General features: G+C 37.8%; 1 protein-coding gene across 2 annotated transcripts in view; it reads right to left on the bottom strand.

Annotated features, from left to right (window-relative positions):
* LOC117417889 (RNA-binding protein 20-like) overlaps positions 1-21978 on the bottom strand; it is a 45003-nt gene that overhangs the window by 6633 nt on the left and 16392 nt on the right. For both annotated transcript variants that reach the window (XM_058985293.1, XM_058985294.1), the window contains exons 2-6: positions 9962-11159; positions 8487-8548; positions 7874-7971; positions 7653-7726; positions 296-439 (exon numbers count right to left, since the gene is read on the bottom strand). In XM_058985293.1, the coding sequence (XP_058841276.1) occupies positions 296-439; positions 7653-7726; positions 7874-7971; positions 8487-8548; positions 9962-11159 (1576 nt within the window). The remainder of the gene's footprint in view (positions 1-295; positions 440-7652; positions 7727-7873; positions 7972-8486; positions 8549-9961; positions 11160-21978) is intronic.

Genomic DNA, 21978 nt, shown 5'->3' with positions numbered 1-21978 from the left:
TCAAAACTGATAATGACCAGTACCCTTTGTAGTTTATGTTGTCTGTTAAGCTGAGGGAACATGAAGCCCTTTTGTGGTTTGGAACTTAGTTTCAGGAGACTAGGTTTCACGCCACTGCAAAGTCGCCTCAAACTAGGTCTCCTGGAACCAGGTTTCAAGCCACTGTTCCTGAAAAGGTCTTAAAAATCGCAGAGGTACTTCGTAATTCTTATTTTGGTAGGTTTGGCTCTTATTTGCCCCAGACCGAAATTGCTGAATACGTTTTTACATTTCTGTTGCTAATGGCAACCCCTACCTGGTGAGTGGACTTCATGAGGATATAGTTGGTGACTTTCCCAAAGGGGAGTCCCAGGTTGATGACATCATTTTCAGTGCAGCTGCCCTCTGGAAGATTACAGATGTGAACAACTCTGCTAACTATGGACTTTCTCTGCAGAAACTGAAAAGAGATTTGTTGTTTTTTTTAGTTCGGCCTTGTGCTTTCTTTTCATCAGTGAACTTTAAAAACTGCTAAAACTCTTATCATATAAACTGCATTAGGTAAGCTTTTTAATACAAAAGTTAAAATAAATAAATACATTTAAAAAAAAACTTACATAAGTTACAAAATTAGAAATAAAGGCACAATATTTATTTTAAGAGATAATTAATTTACAATTTACAAATTTCACTGAGGAGTACACCGTTTTGAATATGATACCCAAATGTAGGGCTGTTGATAAGAATATAAGAACATAAGAATGTTTACAAACGAAGGGAGGCCATTCGGCCCATCTTGCTCGTTTGGTTGTTAGTAGCTTATTGATCCCAGAATCTCATCAAACAGCTTCTTGAAGGATCCCAGGGTGTCAGCTTCAACAACATTACTGGGGAGTTGGTTCCAGACTCTCACAATTCTGTGTAAAAAAGTGCCTCCTATTTTCTGTTCTGAATGCCCCTTTATCTAATCTCCATTTGTGACCCCTGGTCCTTGTTTCTTTTTTCAGGTCGAAAAAGTGCCCTGGGTCGACATTGTTAATAACTTTTAGAATTTTGAATGCTTGAATCAGATCGCCGCGTAGTCTTCTTTGTTCAAGACTGAATAGATTCAATTATTGAATGTGGCTTCGGCTCCATGTTTTTCTTGGCAAATGTTTTTATTTGTTTTAAAAAAAAAGTTCAGTAGTTCGGGACAAACACCAATCACAAAATGTTTTAGTACAAATATTTATTGTAGAGAATGCGGAGTATGCGATTTAACAGAAAAGTATGCTGTATATACACATTCATTTGGCATTAAACCTAACTTGGTTTGAGGGTTCGCTGCCTGGCCAACTGGACGAGGCTGAGACCCCCATTTGATAAAATATAAAAACTGTTAAGAAAGGAGGAGATGGGGAGGTGGTGGGTTACGATGAAATCAAAACACAACTGAGAGATAAGTGAAGCGGGTATTTATAGTGCTAACAATTTAAATTAGCTAATGTGTAAATTGAATGATTCAATTTGGTGACGCGGAGATTGGTGTCTGACCCTCCTCCCGAACTTTAATTATAAATTTCATTATATACAATTCATGATGATGGTTAGTTACAAAGCATGTTGATCTTTCCATAAAATGTAATTTGTGTGGCTACATTAAAAATAACACAAAAAATAATACACATTATTGTAATATCAATATTAATAATATGAAGAACTAAAACATAATAATAATAATAATAATAATAATAATAATAATAATAATAATAATAATAATAATAATAATAATAATAATAATAACATATGCTTAGATACCAAGGTTAAAATAGGTTAAAGACATTTCAGTGAAAAGAGTTACCAGCACTTTCTTCATATTTCCAGCACTGCTTTGACTGGAAGAAGGCAAAGAACTTTTGAAATATCTTGGTAGCATAGTAGAGTAGCAGCTTCATTCATTTCATCCTTGAACTGAACCTTGCTTTGTAACAGGCGAACAACCCGTGTTAATATAATAATACAAAATACATGTTTTTATTTCTGTAACCCAGTTTTTATGCCACATTCAAAGACAGCCCCAGCACAATGCCCCATACTAGACGCCGTGGTGTTGGCAGATTACATGTATTAGCAGCTTCTCCCCCTCTGCACAATCTGCACCTGTGATCAGCACTCAGCACTGGTTAAGATATTGAAGAAGTCATGGAAGACCACCAAGCAGGCACTTCACACATCTGATGACAACAAACATTTTATTAAGACTGACAAGTTACGCTGAAGGTTATCCAGAAAGTTCTCAAACAAGAAATCCTTGCAAAACCCCCACGGCCCATTCCCAGGTTCTGAATCGTGATATTTAAAGAGTTTAACAGGTATTCGGGAGTGCCAGGGCAAGCGAACAGGAGCTTTATCACTTGAAAACATACCCCACTGCTTCATTAAAAAAGTTTGGAAATAGAAAATCTGTTGCGAAAATACAACTTAGCCAGGGCTGACGTTCAAAGCGGTTAATAAAAAAAAACATCTTCTGTGTCTCAAAATAAATAATTCTGATCTTAGGGTACAGAACTCAGGCACATACAAGGACTGACAGCATTGCTGGCAGGGAAGGACTCCCTCTGCAGCTGTTTGAACTGAATTTCTACTGCAGTGTCCACTTTTACAACGTATTTATTACTTAAGCCTATAAATGTGTGTCCCTGCAGGCGGATTCAGCCTGGAGTTGTGACAGCGATAATAAGGATTATCCCTTTCGGATAAAAAAAATGTGTCACCTGATCCCTCTCAGACATCCAGCCCCCTTTGTGACTAATCCCCTCGGATCGCTAAGTATAGAAGCCCCGGCTACTTAGGGACACGCACACACACACTGCTGTGTCGCAGCAACAAGGAGGAAGCAAGGAGGCATATCAACACCTCTGAGAGGACCGTCAACCTGTATTACTGGTCCCAGACAGAATGGGGGGGTTCTAATTGGAGGAGGAATGTCAGGGAGCTCGTTCTGTTTATGTTGGAGCAGAGTCACAGGGGCTCTCAGCTGCAGACAGCTTTACATACTGAAAACTGCTGACACGATTGCATAAAGGGCGAGACTAATGTCAGCTGGAATAATCGCAATGACACAAGATGAAGTCAATGGCATCAATACAAAAAACTATTCTGTCATTCTGGTGAAAGCTCAACATGATTGATATTGCAAGATCAAATCTCCTGTATAAAACCCCATAGCACTCCTCTTGTCAGGTCTGACTAGAAATGCCGCTGCACAGCCTAGTAGAAACAGGACACGTCACTATTTCATGAGGACATTTTTGGTATTTAATAAATTGGTAGACTTAGGAACGAAAGACATTGGGCCCCATACTGAAGAGCAAACAGCAGCAAAAGTACAGGAATAAGAAATAAAACAATTAAGAAAAAATGAGATAAATAAAGGAGATCAAATAAACTGTTGTTACTTGTAGTTTTAAACTGTTAAAAATGGTTTGGTTTTGCGCTTGCTCCAAGCAGGCTAGAGTGTAAAATGTAAAATCACAAGCAACTTCTGTGATCGATCCCTGTGTTTGTTCATCTAAATTACTGTGTCGCAGCTCAGATAACACTGGAAGAAATAAAATAATAAAAAGCCAGCAGATTCCCAGAAGCATGTGTTAAAGCTTTCTGCTACCAGGCTGAAGCTTTGGAGGGAAACTCTAACCCTCTAATCCTAATTGCACGAGTGTGATGTCTCCATTTTATTGCTTTTGGCCTGAGCCCGGACTTTAACAGTTTCAGATATATAAGTGATAATTCTATTACAGGCTTCATGGCAAAGCACTTCACTGTAAGACTATCCAGGGAAGGTCACACAGACCTGCCTAATAAACATGTACAGAAATAGAAATCAATAGGCTGTTTATGTCCTTGAAATCTGTCTGTATCTGCTCTTGTGATGAGCCAGGTGCCAGCTTGCATGAAGGCTTTACAATAATGGCACTGATGCACAATTAATATACTGACCTTCTACGGATTATAACAAAACTTGCCTTTTTGGTCTACAGAAGTAACAGCAGCAAAATAACATGCAACGCATTTGATATTACTTCAAAAGGTCATTTTTTCTGTTGTTAAAAAAAAAAAAGAAAAAAACCTAATTCAGATTCAGTTTCCCTCTTTCTTGCCAAACAATTTCAATCACTTTCACACTTACATGCACGTTCATTTTAATGTTAAAGCATTTTGAATTCTGGATTTGTTTTGCCAACCCTTTATATAGCCATGCTTAAAAGCAAAAGAATATCAAGTGTGATCATGCTTAGTAGATACTTTTCATGGGCACAGTATATTAAAACATGATCAAAACTGTAATTATCAACCAAATCTGTTATGGAATCATAATGGAAAATTACTACCTATAGTAAAACCTATGTTTTTTTATTACAGAGTACAATTATCTTTTTTTTGTGAAAACAAACCAGTGATATAAAAACAAAGAAATAAATCATTTATGTCCATCAAAACTGTCCAAATAAACGCACTGACCTGAAGATATCTGACCAGATTTGAAAACTGCTTTAAAAAATATTCTTCTGAATTTAGACATTTTTTAACTTAGTGTAATAAACTCTATTCATTATTTTATATTGAATTAGCCTTGGTCCTTCATTTTGGGTAATTTTGTTACAATGTGTCCAAGCCCTTGCACATGAAGCATCAGGTATAAGAACACCTACATCGTGCTGTTGCCAGCATTCTTTACTTCTTGTTTGACTTTCTTAAAATGTGCAGCTCTTTTCTAAACAAATTACAAAAATACATCTATGATATATATTACCGTCGGCTTTCTACAGTGACTTTTAAAACATGTTGTAACGTTTGTTATCTTACTATTACTATCATATAATAATAATAATAATAATAATAATTATCACTGAGTGTGTGGGAGTGAGTTTTTCTGCATATATTAATGTTAAAGTTAAGATTTGAGAATATGTTTGCATTTTAAAATTACAAATTATATATATATAATCTTCTGATACCCTTTTTCCACTATAAGCAGGCGGATGACTATATAAATGAATATTTGAATTTGGCAGAACACTGCGGCACTGAGACTCCATTCCCAGGACTGCAAGGTCTGTCCCCTTACCCTTCCAGAAGGGAGCCTGTCTGTTTGTTTAGTGCTGCTTCCCTGTTGGTTCAGGAAGGGGCTGACTGTGCACATGATCACAGCCACTTACACTCCACTGCTAATCCCAAGAGCCTCCGCCTGTCGCCTGACACTAAACTCTTGACCTGCCAATGTGTGACCGAGAAAGAGAGGTGATACCTTTTACTGGACTAACTGAACAGTAATTCAATCACACTTTAATGTGTGCAATTTGTATGTCGTTGTTTTTTTCTTCTAAATTCCACGTATTTCAGAAACTGTAATTAAAAGTGTACATTCCATATGCATAACAACTGACTATGGTTGTTTGAGTACCTGGCGTGTTGGGGGCAGTAGTTTGTTTTGTTTTTCTGTAGAAATATTGGCTGCACAGTATATGCTCAATTTGAAAAAGGGCGGGGGTGGTCTGGTAGAGGGACTACTTGTCTCTGAGGATGAAAAATGTTTCATCTGATAGAATGGACACTTGACCACCAGAGCTAATTTTATATAGCCCTTCCTCTACAGAGGTCAGTGTCAGACAGAAACAAGTATCACTAATATCACAACTTGACATTCAGAGGAGTAAGCTTTCTGTCATAATATTGCTGAATTACTGGCTCCAACCAATAAATACATTATTCTCAACACCCTTAAATTTGAAGGATCTAAACTGAAGGACGTATAAAAGTGAAGTGGGTCAATATATCAGCCCTGGTGAAAAAAACCCATTCAGAATACATATAAAGGGAAACAGAGCCGGTATTAAGAGCTGTCACTGCTTAGATCATTACCACAGACCCCTCTCTCTTAAAACGTGTGCACTAATATCACTAATATGGTGAACAAGTTACAACAATGAAATGCGTATTCCTTTTTATTGGACAACACTGGTAATGAACATTAACTGAGAAAAGCAACTTAAAGGAGTCGTGCTGTATTACTAGTGTAGGGATGCACATGGGGTTAAAGGAGTCGTGCTGTATAAATAGTGTAGGGATGCAGATGGGGTTAAAGGAGTCGCTCGTGACACGCTTCTAGAAATCTTACCTACACTCCCATTTCCTGTTTAGGTCTCACGTGCAGTTTTCTAAGCCGTGCATAACTGATTTCCTTTGCAGTCAGAGGCAAGCTTTCACTCAGAAAACACTAATGAGCTGAAATAACCAAGGAAGTGCCTGTCTAACCAGTGCTGTAGTCCTAAATCTGAAGGGACCGGAACGCCACTAAAATATAGATTTTCTTAAACAAGAATTATTATACAAATTCATTGCATTTATTTACTGAAATTCTACTAACACATTTATATATATATATATATATATATATATATATATATATATATATATATATATATATATATATATATATATATATGCATTTATACATATGTATTTCCACAAAAGCATCTTTCTCCATCTTGTCAGAATGTTTTACTTGACGTGTCTGTGGCTTTGTTTGTGTTTGTGTCCACAGTCGTAGTCAATGCACAGTCTGTTGCTGTCGTCTTCATCAGCATTTTTAGCCTTCTTAAAAAAGTAGTTTGTAATAGAAGTCCCTAATACTCTTTTCATTCCATCAACAGGACTACTGACTGAATCAGACAGCTGTGCTTGAGATGTGAGTCATGTGACTTAGCTTGCCTATTATGCGAGTTCCGGTCTCAACTGCACACCGCTGCCTATAGAAAATAGTAGCGGAACGGCATTCCGGAGCGTTCCAGAGCGTTCCAACGCATTCCAGTGTGTCTAACTGAGACGACATGACACATTTCAGATCTACATAAAAATAACATGTTATCATTGTATTAGCTTTAAATATCATGTTTTAAATTGTTTGGCTTATTCCGTTCAATTTTCCTATTTTTCCTTTTTTTAATTAGGTGAAGTATATATTATATTGTACTTTATTATGGTAGAGAAGTATCACACGTAGCCCTCCAATTTTATATATATTTTAAAACACTGCACAATTAGTTTTATTTCTTTCATACGTAATATAAAACATATAGAAATATACATCTTTAAAAAAAAAATAACTAGGTATAAGACAGCAGCTCACAAGTGATTTAGTAATATTACGGTAACATTAGTAAAGCACACAGAGACAGATACTAAGGAATGTGGCCTGCTTTCTCTTTTTATTTTCTTGTTGTATGGCACTGAACACCGTGTTTGCCTTTCACCATCATATCCCCACTTGAATGATACAGCTCATAAATAAAACCACCAAGGCCAGCGAAGAATACTATCAATGCAGAGTTCATTGCATGTACTACCATGCGCACCCAGTGTACAAACTGCTGCTAGGAAATACGCTGCAATCACGTCACACTTGATGCCACACAATTTTTGGAAAGGTTTCTTATGAAAAAATACCAACTACCACAACTACAGCGCGTTGGACTAAAAATTCCCATTGCTTCCGGTAAATGATTGAACACATCGCGTTGAGCGTCATGTGATGCATGGCCAGGCTACATTCATTATCTTATTATTATTGCAAGTGTGGTTAAAAGTAGTCGAAATAATGAAATGGATTACCCATTCACCACTGGTGTACTGACCTTTGACCCTAACTGATTTGAAGAAAAGGTAGGAATTCTCAATGGTGCAGAGGTGTTGAGACCTGAGGATACATCTGGGGTTGAAAAGAAGAAAAGAGAAATTAAACCTGCCCACAAAATATGTTTTCCAACATTCTGGAAAAATAACTCAATTCTGGGTGCCAAAGGTTGTTGTAAACGTAGCCAACGAAGTACATGTCATGCATTTGAACACCATTCACCTTGAGTTCCAGCTGAGGAATACGCCACAGAGTTATTTGTCGAGGTGTTTAGACTTCCTTCTGAAAATGTTGGAAAATTAGCAGGGCCAATGGTAGGGCTAAAAAATAAAAATTAAAGGTTTTGTCATGTGTTGTCAGCGCAGCAGGAAATGTGCAACATATATACAGTATTTATACATTAAATGGCCATTGGAATGATATTTCAGGCCAACAAAGAGTATAAATAATCACTGGACTTCACCTTTATGCCAGACTAAGTAAACAAGGAGTATCATCAGTATTGTCAAACTCAATGTACAAACCCATGGTGTGGCAGAAAATAAATGAAATAAATAGCGGTATATACAGTACACCCATTCACAAGTGAGTGGTACATATAGACTGTGCACTGCAGCCCAGCATTCAGCTGTGCAAGAGTTAAACACAGTGCTTCCCTTGTCATTTCACAAATGTGGTTAATTCACAGCTTACACATGTAATGTATTCCTCTATTACTTGTAGATTAATGAGGTTGTTTTTCTTATTCAAGAGAAATTAATTAGCAATTACTGGTATTCCCTTAGCAGCAGTTACTATACGTATTAATAATCAGTAGTATTTGTGCAGTACTCACCACTCTGAGAATTGCAGGCATTGTTGAATATGAAGCTTTCCCTTGGCATGCTGGTCCCAGTCCTGTAGATAAATAGATTGGGTATGTATTCCTTTAGACATGATTAGAAACCGTTCATCAACAAATACAACTTCAATTAAATGCAAACAATTCCTGCTTTCACTATAAAAATGAACCATCTTAAAAAAGTAACTTGCAATTGTATTTGTTCTAGCTGGTATTTCTTACATTGACTGGAAGCACCATGTTGCAGGGGTACAGGTTAACGGTTACACTCTGGTGTACCAGCTGCACTTAGAGAGAAGACGTGTTTGAGAGCCTTTTTATGGCCACAGGGGTGTTTTAAACTCCCCAGGATGTGATGATTGAAACAGAAACTGATTCAACTGATCTACAAAGTGAGCAGCATGAAGAATACAGTAGTGAAGATAAATGATGCAGCAAGTGGCTCTTTAAAACAGTTTCCTGTAGGAAGGTAGGAAACACATGTCTGCTGCATGTGTTTACATTGCTGTAGTAGGACCTGTCTGTCCTGTAAAAGATCTAACACATCAAACATGTATTCATTTTCTGACGCTGTACATGCAGTAAAATGAACTTCCTTAGTGAGGAGCTGTTAATCTGACTCTGGCTTCACAAGTAAGACAATGCATATCAATTTAACTTCCACATGAATAAATATAGCTCCTAGTTTTATTGGCTGCTAAGGTGAAACAGGTCCCCATGGCTATTATAGTCCACATACCTTTCAACTATTAACAAATCACTCAGTACATTCTTAACCAAATTGAAGGACACCAAATTCAGATGTACCTTTACAGCAGCACACACAAATAAATATTATTGCACTTATGCCTATTTACATACATCACACACGTCTTCTTTCCATTTTTGAACTTGAGATTCTACAGAAGAGTAGCTGCTGAGTTTTCTGTTTGATGTTTTCTGATTGATGATGTGTTTTTTGTCATTCTTAGTTCTTGTGTTTGATGTTGTTCTCTCTGGTGCTGTGACCCTCTTGCCAGCTCGTCATTGGAAACGAGAATTTGTTCTCAATCGACTCCTCTGGATAAGGTTTTGATTGATTGATCATGAACACATTATTATTACTTCTCTTTATGTCTGTGTACGTGTCCACAATTAATATCATGGAAAGCACACATTACATTTTTTTTGCAATCATACGCTGTAAAAATCAATAACTGTAATTGTGATTACACTTTACGTTAGGCAGCATTAAAAATAAACTCACATGTTCACATGGTTACATAGAAATGACACAACTATGAAGTATTATTACAAAAAGTTTTAGCAACATCCCAAAAAACTTTGCAATTACCCTTTAGTTACTGTACATAGCACTACACTGTCTGTGTGTCACGGAGCTGTATAATAATGCCAACTAATGTAAAGTGAAATCGCTATTGCAGAATGAACTCTTGCGGCAATGGTCATGATCTCTTCTAATGACCTACCTTTAGATTAAAGACCTTCTTATTACAGATGGTGCAGACATGGGGGAGGTGAGCAGGAGTTACTGCATGGAAATCGTTGAGCTGGTGTGGCTGCAGAGGTACCACCGGGCCTGGAGGCACCTGTTCCTCTGCTTGCCTGAGCTGCCCAAATCCTACAAACCCCTGATTGCTGGTTCCCAGCTTGCTAAATGGATGCTGGCCGGCAGCAGGATTGAACTTGGGGTCAGTGGTTGGCTCCTCTGGGTTGTAGAGCTCTCCCCTCATGTGGAATGGCTGCCCTGAGGTCGTCCACACAGCACCTGAGTTAGGTACCAGCTCTGGGTTATTTGGCTTGGAGAAGTTGGCCTGGTTTGGCCACTGGCTGGTGGTACATGTTCCATGGGTGACAGGCTCGGTTAGGTCTTTGTGGTTGCCTTGATGAAAATGATTTGTGTTCTGCTCCCCAGAGAAGCCCAAAGCTTCCTGCCCCTGAGTGCCTGCGATGTAGAAATCCCTCTGAAACCCACCTTGGGTCCCCAGCTTTGACTGGCTGGAAGTCAAAGCTGAAGAATTTAAAGCACTGGGCACCCCACTGAGGAATCCGTACTGGCCCCTTCGCTCTGAGTCTGAGGTGTAAACTGAATTAGCAGGAACACTCATATTGTTTCCATAGTCTGTAAAGCCACTGCTTGCATAGGAGCCCCCAGGTTGAGCAAGGCCCACGGGTGCCGAGGTTTGCTGGCTTGAAGCCTGAGCCACCATCCCTCCAAAGGGATTCAGTCCCATAGCATTAGGGTTTTGATTCTGCAGACTCCCACTGCAGCTCAGACCTCCCCCAACCAGAGGCCCCAGTGTCGGGTTCTGAGATGGGAAGGGCAATCCGCCGGATGGAAACTTGTTTGCGGACATCCCTAAGCCCAGCTGAGTTCCGCCAGCGTGCCCATGGGGAGTGCTGACCATAGAAGTGCTTCTCAGTTGGTTAAACAGGGGCTGAGACATTGCCACCTTGGAGAGGACCTGGTTCAGAATGGTGGCAGCTGCTGCTGTGTTGCTGTTCACGGCTGTGTGTGCCAGTTTTATCCTCTGCAGGGTGAGCTGGGCTTGGAGCTGAGCGAGCTGCAGACTGGCCGGAGTCAGGAGTAGAGGGTTCGAGCCCCCCCCGCCAAGCGAGATGCCAAGGGGGAAAGGCTTCTTCTCCTGGTACTTGGAGGAGGTGGCACTGCAAGTAAATCAAAAGGTTTTTGTTTTATTTCATAGGAAGCAAACAAACTACATCTTGTTCCTGGCCCAGCAGCAGTCACTGTGGAATTCCCATTCAACTGGGGTGCCCTTTCCAGCCTCTGATATAAGTTCTCACGTGGAAGCTAAATTTAGGGCGGCCTGGCATTAATCAAAACATCTCTGAAACACTGTTGCCCCTCCTTCCACGTGGAACAGGAGCTGTGAAACCAATGAGATCAGGAGCAGCAGTAAACCAAGAGAAGCTTGCTTTAGAAGCTGAAAACGCACACTTCTTAAAACTGTCTTTTACCATTTTTGGTTGTTTTTCTCTACACGGATGATAGTCAGCCTAAAAAACAACCCCTTCCACAGCTGTTGCTTATGAATGGTGTCAGATATACAGATATGATCAAAAGTTTAGCAGCACCTACAATTTTAGGATTGAGACATCATTTTAAAAAAAAATAACTATATTATATTTTATTTAACATAATGCAATAAAAGAAACTACAAAATGATATCGCAAAAGTCTACCGGAAGCCATAATAGTAGTACAGCATTTAATGTTAAGTATATGCGAAACAACAAAGTGGTATGCATGTTAATGTAACATTATTCAGCAGGTTTTATTCAACTTTATGAAGCAAAATTAGTGGATTCTACAGGGTGATCTAAAACCTTAGCTGTAATTCACTTGAACCTTTCAAAATACATAGCTACATATATACAGACACTCACACACACACAGTTTTAGGGGACTACAGGAAAGATGAACCTGTATTCAGGTTGTAGTCAGATATATTCAATATGAGAATGTGAAAATATTCAGAGGTCAGTTTCCTGGTTTAAGGGTGTTTCAGAAATTAATATATCTTTAAGGTGTTGTACCAGAACATCATGTAACAAATGAAATGGTGACTTTCAAAAGGGAAGAGAAAGACACCAATTTGAATTCTATTTAACAAACAAATACTGGATTTTAATTATATTTGCTACATGTATGAATTTACAACAAGCTATATTGTATGATCAAAAAAGTGACTTTAATATACTGTTGTATACATGTTGTCAGTGTATTGAGTTCCATCCTCACAGAATGGTATTCAAAGTTCGTATAGTAAATGTGGGATATGGTCTCTGGAGGATAAATTAACTGGCTGTAGCAATGAAGGAACTAGCAGCTGCTTCCATCCCACCTCTCCTAGCAGGTGCCATCTCAGAGTTCTGTTATTTTAGAAGTGTGTTTTATAGGGACAGGGCCATAAAACAGGGGCCAGGGAGGCCATAAACACCAAAACATTAAAGGACCAGTAACACGATCGGGCCAGATTCTCTATGCCATGAGACAAGTCAACTGGAACAAATGTAAAAGATGCTAAACCAGATAAACAGCCGCTTCGTGCACGAAGGCTTTACTTTCGTTCTGAGTCTGAAAGTGCGGGCAGGAAATTACACTCACAGTTTCTTTTTCAGATGTTCATGGTGGGTCCATTCTGTGGCATGATTGCGCTGTTCAAAGTGCACATTGCGCAGCACTTTAACAGAAGAAAAATAAACGCCTGAAAAGCTGCCTGGCCTCGCAAAGATTTTACACATTGAACACCTGACAGGTGGTTCCCTAAACAGAGCCCATCTGAACAAACATATACACCCTGCATTTACACAACCCTAAAGAGATGAGCGACTCTCCGATCTAAAAATATCTCTGTGCTGACATAAAGCTCATGACAGTCAAATATGGATTCTGAATCTGGTTGCTCAAACAGGGAGGCTCCTGGGATTCAACTGTATTTAAGAGATCCAGGTGCTTTCGACAGTTTAATTCCACTGTGCTGATAGGTCATGTGGTTGGCCATGCTTAATGAAATCATAAACAGCAGCATCAGTCATCCAGCGTGGCTTTCTTCAACGACCTGCAAATCAGGGTTAGCTGTTTGAGCAAATATCATTAAAGTACAATATATTCCACTGTAATCCTCAGACTACCCTCTGAGTGCATTAGCTTGCAGTTTCCTATTGACAAATGTGAGCCAATCAATAAAAAACGTCTATACATACCAACAGCAACCTTTATTCAAACCCATATCGGTTTCATATTTCTGTGCAAACAGCTGGCAACAGCTGCCACGTCTGTCTTCACTGTACAAGGTACTCTTTTTTTCAGCTGTCTTTAATTCACAAATTCCAAAAAGTAATAATAGAATAAGAATGCTCTCAGAGTTTCCAGAGTATTTATTTCAGAGTTCTACCACGTGAACTGCTTATGTCCTTTCACCCGGTAAACGGTTTGTGTAAAACATTCCTACCCTCTTAATAAAATAAATAAAATTAAAAAAAAAAAACAACAGTATATCTTTTGCTGTGTGTATAGCTCTTTCCTTTTTTAAATGTTCACATTCAACAAAGAAAACACCTGGTATGTTAAACTATATATAAAAAAAGGATTGACTCAAATTGCCAGACATCAGAATCTCCTCTGCATTTCTGTCAGCAATCAGGTAGTTTGTTCTAATTGCAGACTGTTAAAATGTTTACTATCGTGGAGCTAATGGTTTTATAATTGTACATATGTACCATTCACTGCTGAAGGAAGTTTTATTTTTTAAGCAGTCATGCTTTTTGAAAATCACAAAAGATTTAAAACTGTGAAGATCGAGATACATTTTTAAATGCAAGGCAACTAATTTGAAAGGTTGTGCTTAAAAAACAGAAAAAGGTTTAGTGGATAAAATCTTTACTGTATTAAACCCCAAGTCTCCCCTGGTGTACCGTACAGTGGCTTCAAACCTAGTCTCCTAAAACCAAGTTCCAAGCCACACAGTCACTTCCTGTTCTCTCAGCTTTAAAGCTTCAAATTCAGTAGCCCTGCTTTCTCTGCAGACTTCTGTCTGTGTTTCAGAGTTCATTTGCAAACAGATGAGATGAGAGTGATGAGATGTTACAAGTGAATAACAAGCTTGGGAACCTTACACCAGTAGAATGTTGATTTGACACACAGCAAGTGCATAAGTTGATTCATTCAAATCCCTAATTCAATATGTCATATTAAATGTGTCCCCAATTGAAAATACATAACCTTAAGGTGAGTGAGCCAGCAGACAGGGACCAATATTTGTTTCAACAGCGCTTAGTGACATGCTTGTACTTACAGTACCAATTTAGAAGGGTAACGCTAATCTTTCTTCAGCAGCTGGAAAGTATTATGAGATAAGGAGCAGAGAGCGTGTAGTCCTGTGGCACACAGGAATACATTCCCCAGAAGGTCATGGGCTGAAAAGCCTTAATTGTGATTGTTGGGTAATTATGTGAATTCTTTAATTATTTTGGCAGTTGGCCTAATCAGCCAACTGCATGATTGTGTAGGGTATACAAACCCCCCGGTTTATGGCTTCTAGGCTGCAGTGTGCACAGCTGGAAAAGGAAACCAAGGTAGTTTGGCGAACCTTTTGTTTAATGTGTTTGTACGCTGCATTCTCTTTGTTACCGATAAGCAGAGTAGCTGCCCAGTTGATTGTGTGTGTTTGGGTCAATAGTGCGGGAAAAAAACTAAAGAGAAGCAGCGTTTCTCGCAGTGTCTGTGTAATTTTATATATATATATATATATATATATATATATATATATATATATATATATATATATATATATATATATATATATATCGTGTGTAGCGAGGGCTTGGCTGGGCTTAAAATGTAAATATATGGTAGCCGTCTACGCCGCTCAAGGCATTACCTTCATATTAAATTAGATTTTAGGTTGTTAGCACCAGGTTGTTTTATTTCGGCCAGAGGATAAAGTCTTGACCAAGTACAACAAACACACAATAAAAATGCCTGAAATGTAAAATAATCACATTTATTTAAAACACCATTTTCTTTCGATTCTCATATTGCACAAACTAGTGCTGTACAGTAGTAGTCTGTTAGCGTTTCAACCAAATACTTCAATTTGATACATTGTTTCAAGGGTTCAGTCGTGTTTTCTCAGGCATTACACTGTTACATAATTTAATATAGCAGCAACTCATTTAGAGCAAGAACATATTGTTTAATTTCTCTCTCGTATTCAGACATACAGCCTACACAGCACTAAACAAGACAAATTAAACACCGACATAAAAACAGACAGCCCTCAACATAAAAGTGAAAACAAAAACGTAGGTTTGCCCTTGGAGTCACGGATGGCAGCGGAACTTTTTTCAAAACCGAGTTCCTCAGAAAAGTGCTGTCTGCTACAGACATCTCACCGCTATGGATACCCAAAATGCGCACCATCTCACAAACGGGTGCTTTCAAACTCAGCGCGTACACTGCCTCTTATCGCTCAGTTGAGTCTCTGCAGCCATCCGCTATATACATATATAAAATGTGTGTGTGTAAAATGGCCAATACTTGCTGGATTGTTTAAACAAAAGTACTTAATAGGATATCCACACTGAGATCAGCGATGTAGTCCTAAATCTGAAAGTACTGGAACGCCAATAAAATATAGATTTTCTTAAACAAAAATGATACCAATTCGCGATTTATTTGTTCATTGAGCTTGAGGTAACATTTAATAGGTAATGCAAGCGTTTCGCTTGAGACTTTTTTATAGGCTACTCCCTCGGTCACTGCTGCCAGATTGATATTTTTTTTTACAGCCAAATGTGCCTTGTGAAAGCATCTTGTGGGTAATAAATACCGTCTTTGGTGGCTTGGTTATTTCTATCAAGCATGTTCTTTTTCTGTTCCTTTCGATTATGCGGTAATCACCACGATGTCCGTATCACTGACTGACTGAATCATACAAGCGTGCGGGAATCAGGAGATGTGTGTTGATTGCAAACATTTTAAATGCGCGCCTGTTATATAATGCACACTTCCAGCATATGGTACAATCTTTAGCCAATGCCTTTGCGTGCATACTGTGTTTGTCAATGCCTGTGGCGGTTGCGTGGGGCACGCGACCAGGACCAACACACTGGAACTTTGAATATGAAGTGAACCCTTCGGACAAATCATTAAAAACGGGGCTTTCATGCACGCACGCACGCTGCTTTTTAAATAAACAAAGAAACAACACAAGCTGAACTAAGAATGTACACTTACAACAGGGTGACATTCTTGGGAATATGGGCCCATGTGCATTTGGGGTTTTCTAGGTTAAATTCAACATAAATGATTGCAGAATACTTCATGTGTCTTTATATGTATATGTTATAGGTATAGTCACAGTCAGGTTTCGACCAGTCACCGAAAAAAATAACCATTTCGCGATTTGTGCATTTACAAATGATCAAAGAACGAAATGAAAGGTTATTTCGATCTTTGAGCAAATTATTTTCATCAAATTGCGGAATGGAAAATATCAAACAAGCAAAGATCGAAACGCAAGAGAGACAGCTTCTTCGGTCTTGCGAAATGTGCTTTGAGCAAATGCACAGTTTCTGAACAGATTTTAAAGACACTGCTCAATCTAGAAATACAAACGTTTTATTATTATTATTATTATTATTATTATTATTATTATTATTATTATTATTATTATTATTTATTTATTTATTTATTTATTTATTTATTTATTTATTTATTTCTTAGCAGACGCCCTTATCCAGGGCGACTTACAATTGTTACAAGATATCACATTATTTTTACATACAATTACTCATTGATACAGTTGGGTTTTTACTGGAGCAATCTAGGTAAAGTACCTTGCTCAAGGGTACAGCAGCAGCGTCCCCCACCTGGGATTATTTATGCAGCAAGTTAACCAATTGAGAGCGTGGCCTCGTTTGCAAGGGGGTCGACAATTTAGGATAGTGATCTCAAACATTAAGCTCAAAGTGAGTTTGAAATAACTTTCATAATGTTCTCGTCTTGCTATTTAGAAAATACAGTTTGAGTAAACAACGAACACAATTAAATGTATTGTCATATTATGAGACTACTCCATACACAGTATTTAAACTGCAAGTGTCAGTCCACCTTTGTCTAATCACTGTTTTTTTAAGCGAAAGAAAAAATACATTTTCAAAAGAAACCATATTGAGCACTCGCTTTGCTCTTTACTTTCCATTTCGAAATGTCATCAAATAATTTATTTCATTCTTTGATCATTTATAAACGCTCATATCGCGAAATGGTTGTTTTTTTCGGTGATTGACCGAATCCTGACTATGAGTACACTATGTGTATAATTACACAATATTTATAATATCTGTAATTTGACCACATCATTCTAATCATTCTATATAAAAGAAAGATAAACACATGGATTTTTTTTTTTTGTATGTACACAAAAGGTTTTTAAAAAATTAATTAATTTAACTATGAACTACATAAATATGGTCGCATATGTTTATGCATTTATTTCATATTGGTGTTTTAGATGTAAAAGGTATAAATGGAAACGTTTTTCTAACTATCTATATTTCTAACACAGACTTACATCTGGTTCCAGACACGTATAGTGACTTCTATTATTCTACAAGTTATGAAACTAAATATTTTTTTCATATCAAGGTAAGAATTTATTTTAATTGCGGCCTATTGCGTAGTATTTTTTGCCTATAACTTTTGAATGCATTACAATGTAACGATAAATTTAGTGCGACAAAATATTTTTCACGGTATGAAACCTATAAACAATATTAGTCTGGATGAACCTGCTCTGTAAAACGTCAAGTTTCAAAAATCAAATCGTAGTTAAGCAATGCGGCACTTTTGCGCGTAACTTCTGTAATCATGTTATACAGACATAACCGAAAATGTTAAATTCGTTTCGTTCTTGTTTTTATTTTTTTTTGTCATGTGTAAATCGCTGTTAAATGAATGGTATTTTACCTGATACAAGTTATGGTAATAAATGAAACCACGGTATACAATGTGTTTAAATTCTACGCGCTGTCCCAGCTCCCTTTGTGCTCGGCTCCTATTTGTCACCATGAAGTTTCTGAATAACACCGCGAAAACTTCATCACATCCACGAATCAAGCACCGGCGTTTACAGCAATGTTTATAAAACTGATTACCTTTACATTCCGCTGAAGATTGTTCTTTGGGAAGTCGGGTGCTACTTGCATTTCCATTATATTTTTCAGGACCCCCCGACCAAGCCGTAACTTACACACGTTCAAAACACAGTCCCCAGACTGTGCAAACAAGTCACATGGGTTTAGCTGCAGTTCTGCAGTGGACGAGTGTACAGTGAAGCAGGAGGTGTTTGTACCTTATGTTCGCATTGACAGACACCGTAAAAGACACTGTAGACATGAGATGTAATGCAAATGTACTGTTAGAGGGCCAATGCCTTTACTGTATACTAGAGCTATATCCTAGCACTCACATATCCGACCCTATATAATTTTGACTTCAGAGACGGTTAAACGAGTCTAACGCATATCTCATTATTTCATTATTTCATTTTGGCCCATTCCAACCCGATGTATCTTTTTTGTGTTTCCTGAAAAAAAAATGGACAATGTCAAAAATACACAACTGAAAGCAATAATGGTTGTAAAACAATTAGGGTTCCATTTAGATGTACCTGCTGCAGTTGGTTTGGTTGGTACAGTACTATATTTTCAACATAATATTTTAATTCAGAACGATATGATTCTGAAAAAAAAAAACACTTGCCAAAAGTGACGACTGTGGACACGTTGACTGTAATAAGGTACATACTTTTAAATCCGGTACGCATTGTAGTAGTATGTACAATTCCCCATTAACGACCCAACAGCAAAATGAAAGGCACATAACTGTTTAAAACGTAAAAGGCAATGCAATTTAGCAAAAGATAAAAAAAAAAAAAACCTACCAGTTTCCAGAATTTAAACAGAATCCAAAGTCAATATTCAAAATTGTACAGTTTACTTGCAAATGAAAATGCACAAAAGCAACTAAACTCTAAAGATCACAAATTAAATAAATAAATAAATAAATAAATAAATAAATCCATCACAGTATCTAAAACTGTTTCATGATTAACTTTGACATTACAATAGCTGGTCTCGTTCGCTTAGCTTTTGCTGCATTTTCGTCATGTGAAATTGGAGGAAACGCTGTGAATCTGCACAACAAAGACAGACTGATTTAACATGCAGAAAAAGAGCCCACAAAAATGGATAAACAAGTAGCATACATTGTAATATTGAAGAGATGGGCTTTGTATCAGAAAGCTGGTGACGCAATCAGAAATATTTAAAAAATGGGGATTTGTTTTATTCTTAATACAAGGGCGGTAAAACTCGACTGACGTGTATCTGGGTATTATTATTATTATTTATTTCTTAGCAGATGCCCTTATCCAGGGCGACTTACAATTGTTGCAAGATATCACATTATTTTTTACTTACAATTACCCATTTATACAATTGGGTTTTTACTGGAGCAATCTAGGTCAAGTACGTTGCTCAAGGGTACAGCAGCAGTGTCCCCCATTAGGGATTGAACCCACAACCTTCCGGTCAAGAGTCCAGAGCCCTAACCACTACTCTACACTGCTCTAACATATAACGGCGCTGACTGTATATATCCACACACACACACACACACACACACACACAATTAGTAATAAAAGGACTGTGTGTTAATAGCTTAATACCCTCACATTACTGACTCAGAATGTCAATACAGTGGTTTTATGTTTGCATCTGCTTTGCAATAAACACGGTGATAATAATAAAGAACATTACTACAAGGCTTGTTTTGTTGTTGTTATTAAACTGAATGAAAATAAACACTTCTTGTGCTCACATATATAGTAGGCCCTGTGGTATTGTTCATAAAAAAATCTTCAAGATAAATATATGGCCTTAAATATTTCACTTTCACAAATAATGGCTTGATTTAATTGTCCAAAAGAGCTGTGACAGCAATACTGAGTTGCAGTCATTATAGCTGTCACAGAGCTTCTGTGCAGTACAATATTAAATACTATATATATATATATATATATATATATATATATATATATATATATATATACTGTATACATACATACATATATAATCTCCTCATTCCAGAAGATCGTGGGTGGACCGTTGATATACTGTAGGTTTAAGTCTATAATGGAAAGTGCATGTGATGTGAATTGGATGCTAGTCTTTCTCTCATTCCATAGTGTGTCATTCCATGCAGGGTGTCAATGTGACAGATTTACAGTTGCCCATCTGCTGGCATTCAGAGCACAAGACAGTAGAACCTGTGACCACATTCTCTCCCTTTTTAGATACACGACTGCTGGACAATAAACCTTTTGACATTGAATTCAACATTCAACTACAGTCAGCACCCACATTCCCTGACATGTGCAGAGATGGGACCAAGACAGCAGAAATCAGACTAGGGATGCTTTTGGTCGACGGAGGAGAATTCCTGGGAGCATAATGGAATATTACAATACTGCAGAGAGCATGTTGTTTAGCAAACACATCTGTTTTTGTAACAGTGCACAGAAATACATCAGAGGCAGGTTTTAAGCTGCAAGAAAATGATGGCTGTCACCTTCATGTCATACACAGCCATGCATATTGTAAATGATGGCTGTTAAGCTCATGTCATACACAGCCATGCATATTGTAAATGATGGCTGTCACGCTCATGTCATACACAGCCATGCATATTGTAAATGATGGCTGTTAAGCTCATGTCATACACAGCCATGCATATTGTAAATGATGGCTGTCACGCTCATGTCATACACAGCCATGCATATTGTAAATGATGGCTGTCACGCTCATGTCATACACAGCCATGCATATTGTAAATGATGGCTGTCACGCTCATGTCATACACAGCCATGCATATTGTAAATGATGGCTGTCACGCTCATGTCATACACAGCCATGCATATTGTAAATGATGGCTGTCACGCTCATGTCATACACAGCCATGCATATTGTAAATGATGGCTGTCACGCTCATGTCATACACAGCCATGCATATTGTAAATGATGGCTGTCACGCTCATGTCATACACAGCCATGCATATTGTAAATGATGGCTGTCACGCTCATGTCATACACAGCCATGCATATTGTAGTTGTGCTGCTTGCTGAGTGGAGGGCACTCCTCCCAGGATGCTAGAAGTGCTATTGAAAAGTGCTTTTTTTCAGATGAAACATTAAACAGAGTAGATCATAAAGCGGTCTCCCCCCTTGACTAATGTATATCCAAATTTGGTTGCAGGTCATCTTAGAGACAATATTTATGATTACTAGGACTGAAACATAATACTGAACAGACTTTGCTGTTGCTAATGTGTTGTGTCGCCATCTAGCGGTCAATTTTAAAATCACACTTCGTAGAGGATTTTTTTGATTGTATTTAGTGACACATCAGTAAGTTTGAATGAACTGGCACAGGGTTTCACCAGGCCATTCTGCTGCTGTGTGGTAATCCGTGGTTTACTCGGTTAGACTGGCTTGCGAACCTTGGTCTCTTTTAGCAATTAGTGTCTTTCCAACACGTACATGCATGCACATTCATATTAGATAGTATAGAATTTACTTTCTAGAATTCTGACCACAGCATTTCAATTTACCAATGGAAGCAGCATATCCCACTTCAAAAAAATTATATATATATATATATATATATATATATATATATATATATATATATATATATATATATATTTTATACACACAGTACTGTGCAAAAGATTTAGGCAGGTGTGAAAAAATGTTGTAAAGTAAGAATGCTTTCAAAAATAGACATGTTAATAGATTATATTTATCAATTAACTAAATGCAAAGTGAGTGAACAGAAGAAAAATCTAAATCAAATCCATATTTGGTGTGACCACCCTTTGCCTTCAAAACAGCATCAA

The sequence above is a fragment of the Acipenser ruthenus genome, chromosome 13, assembly GCF_902713425.1.
Source record: "Acipenser ruthenus chromosome 13, fAciRut3.2 maternal haplotype, whole genome shotgun sequence".
NCBI classification, from domain to species: domain Eukaryota; kingdom Metazoa; phylum Chordata; class Actinopteri; order Acipenseriformes; family Acipenseridae; genus Acipenser; species Acipenser ruthenus.
The sequence above is the reverse complement of the archived record's forward strand: the minus strand, read 5'-3'. Positions and strand labels throughout refer to the sequence as shown.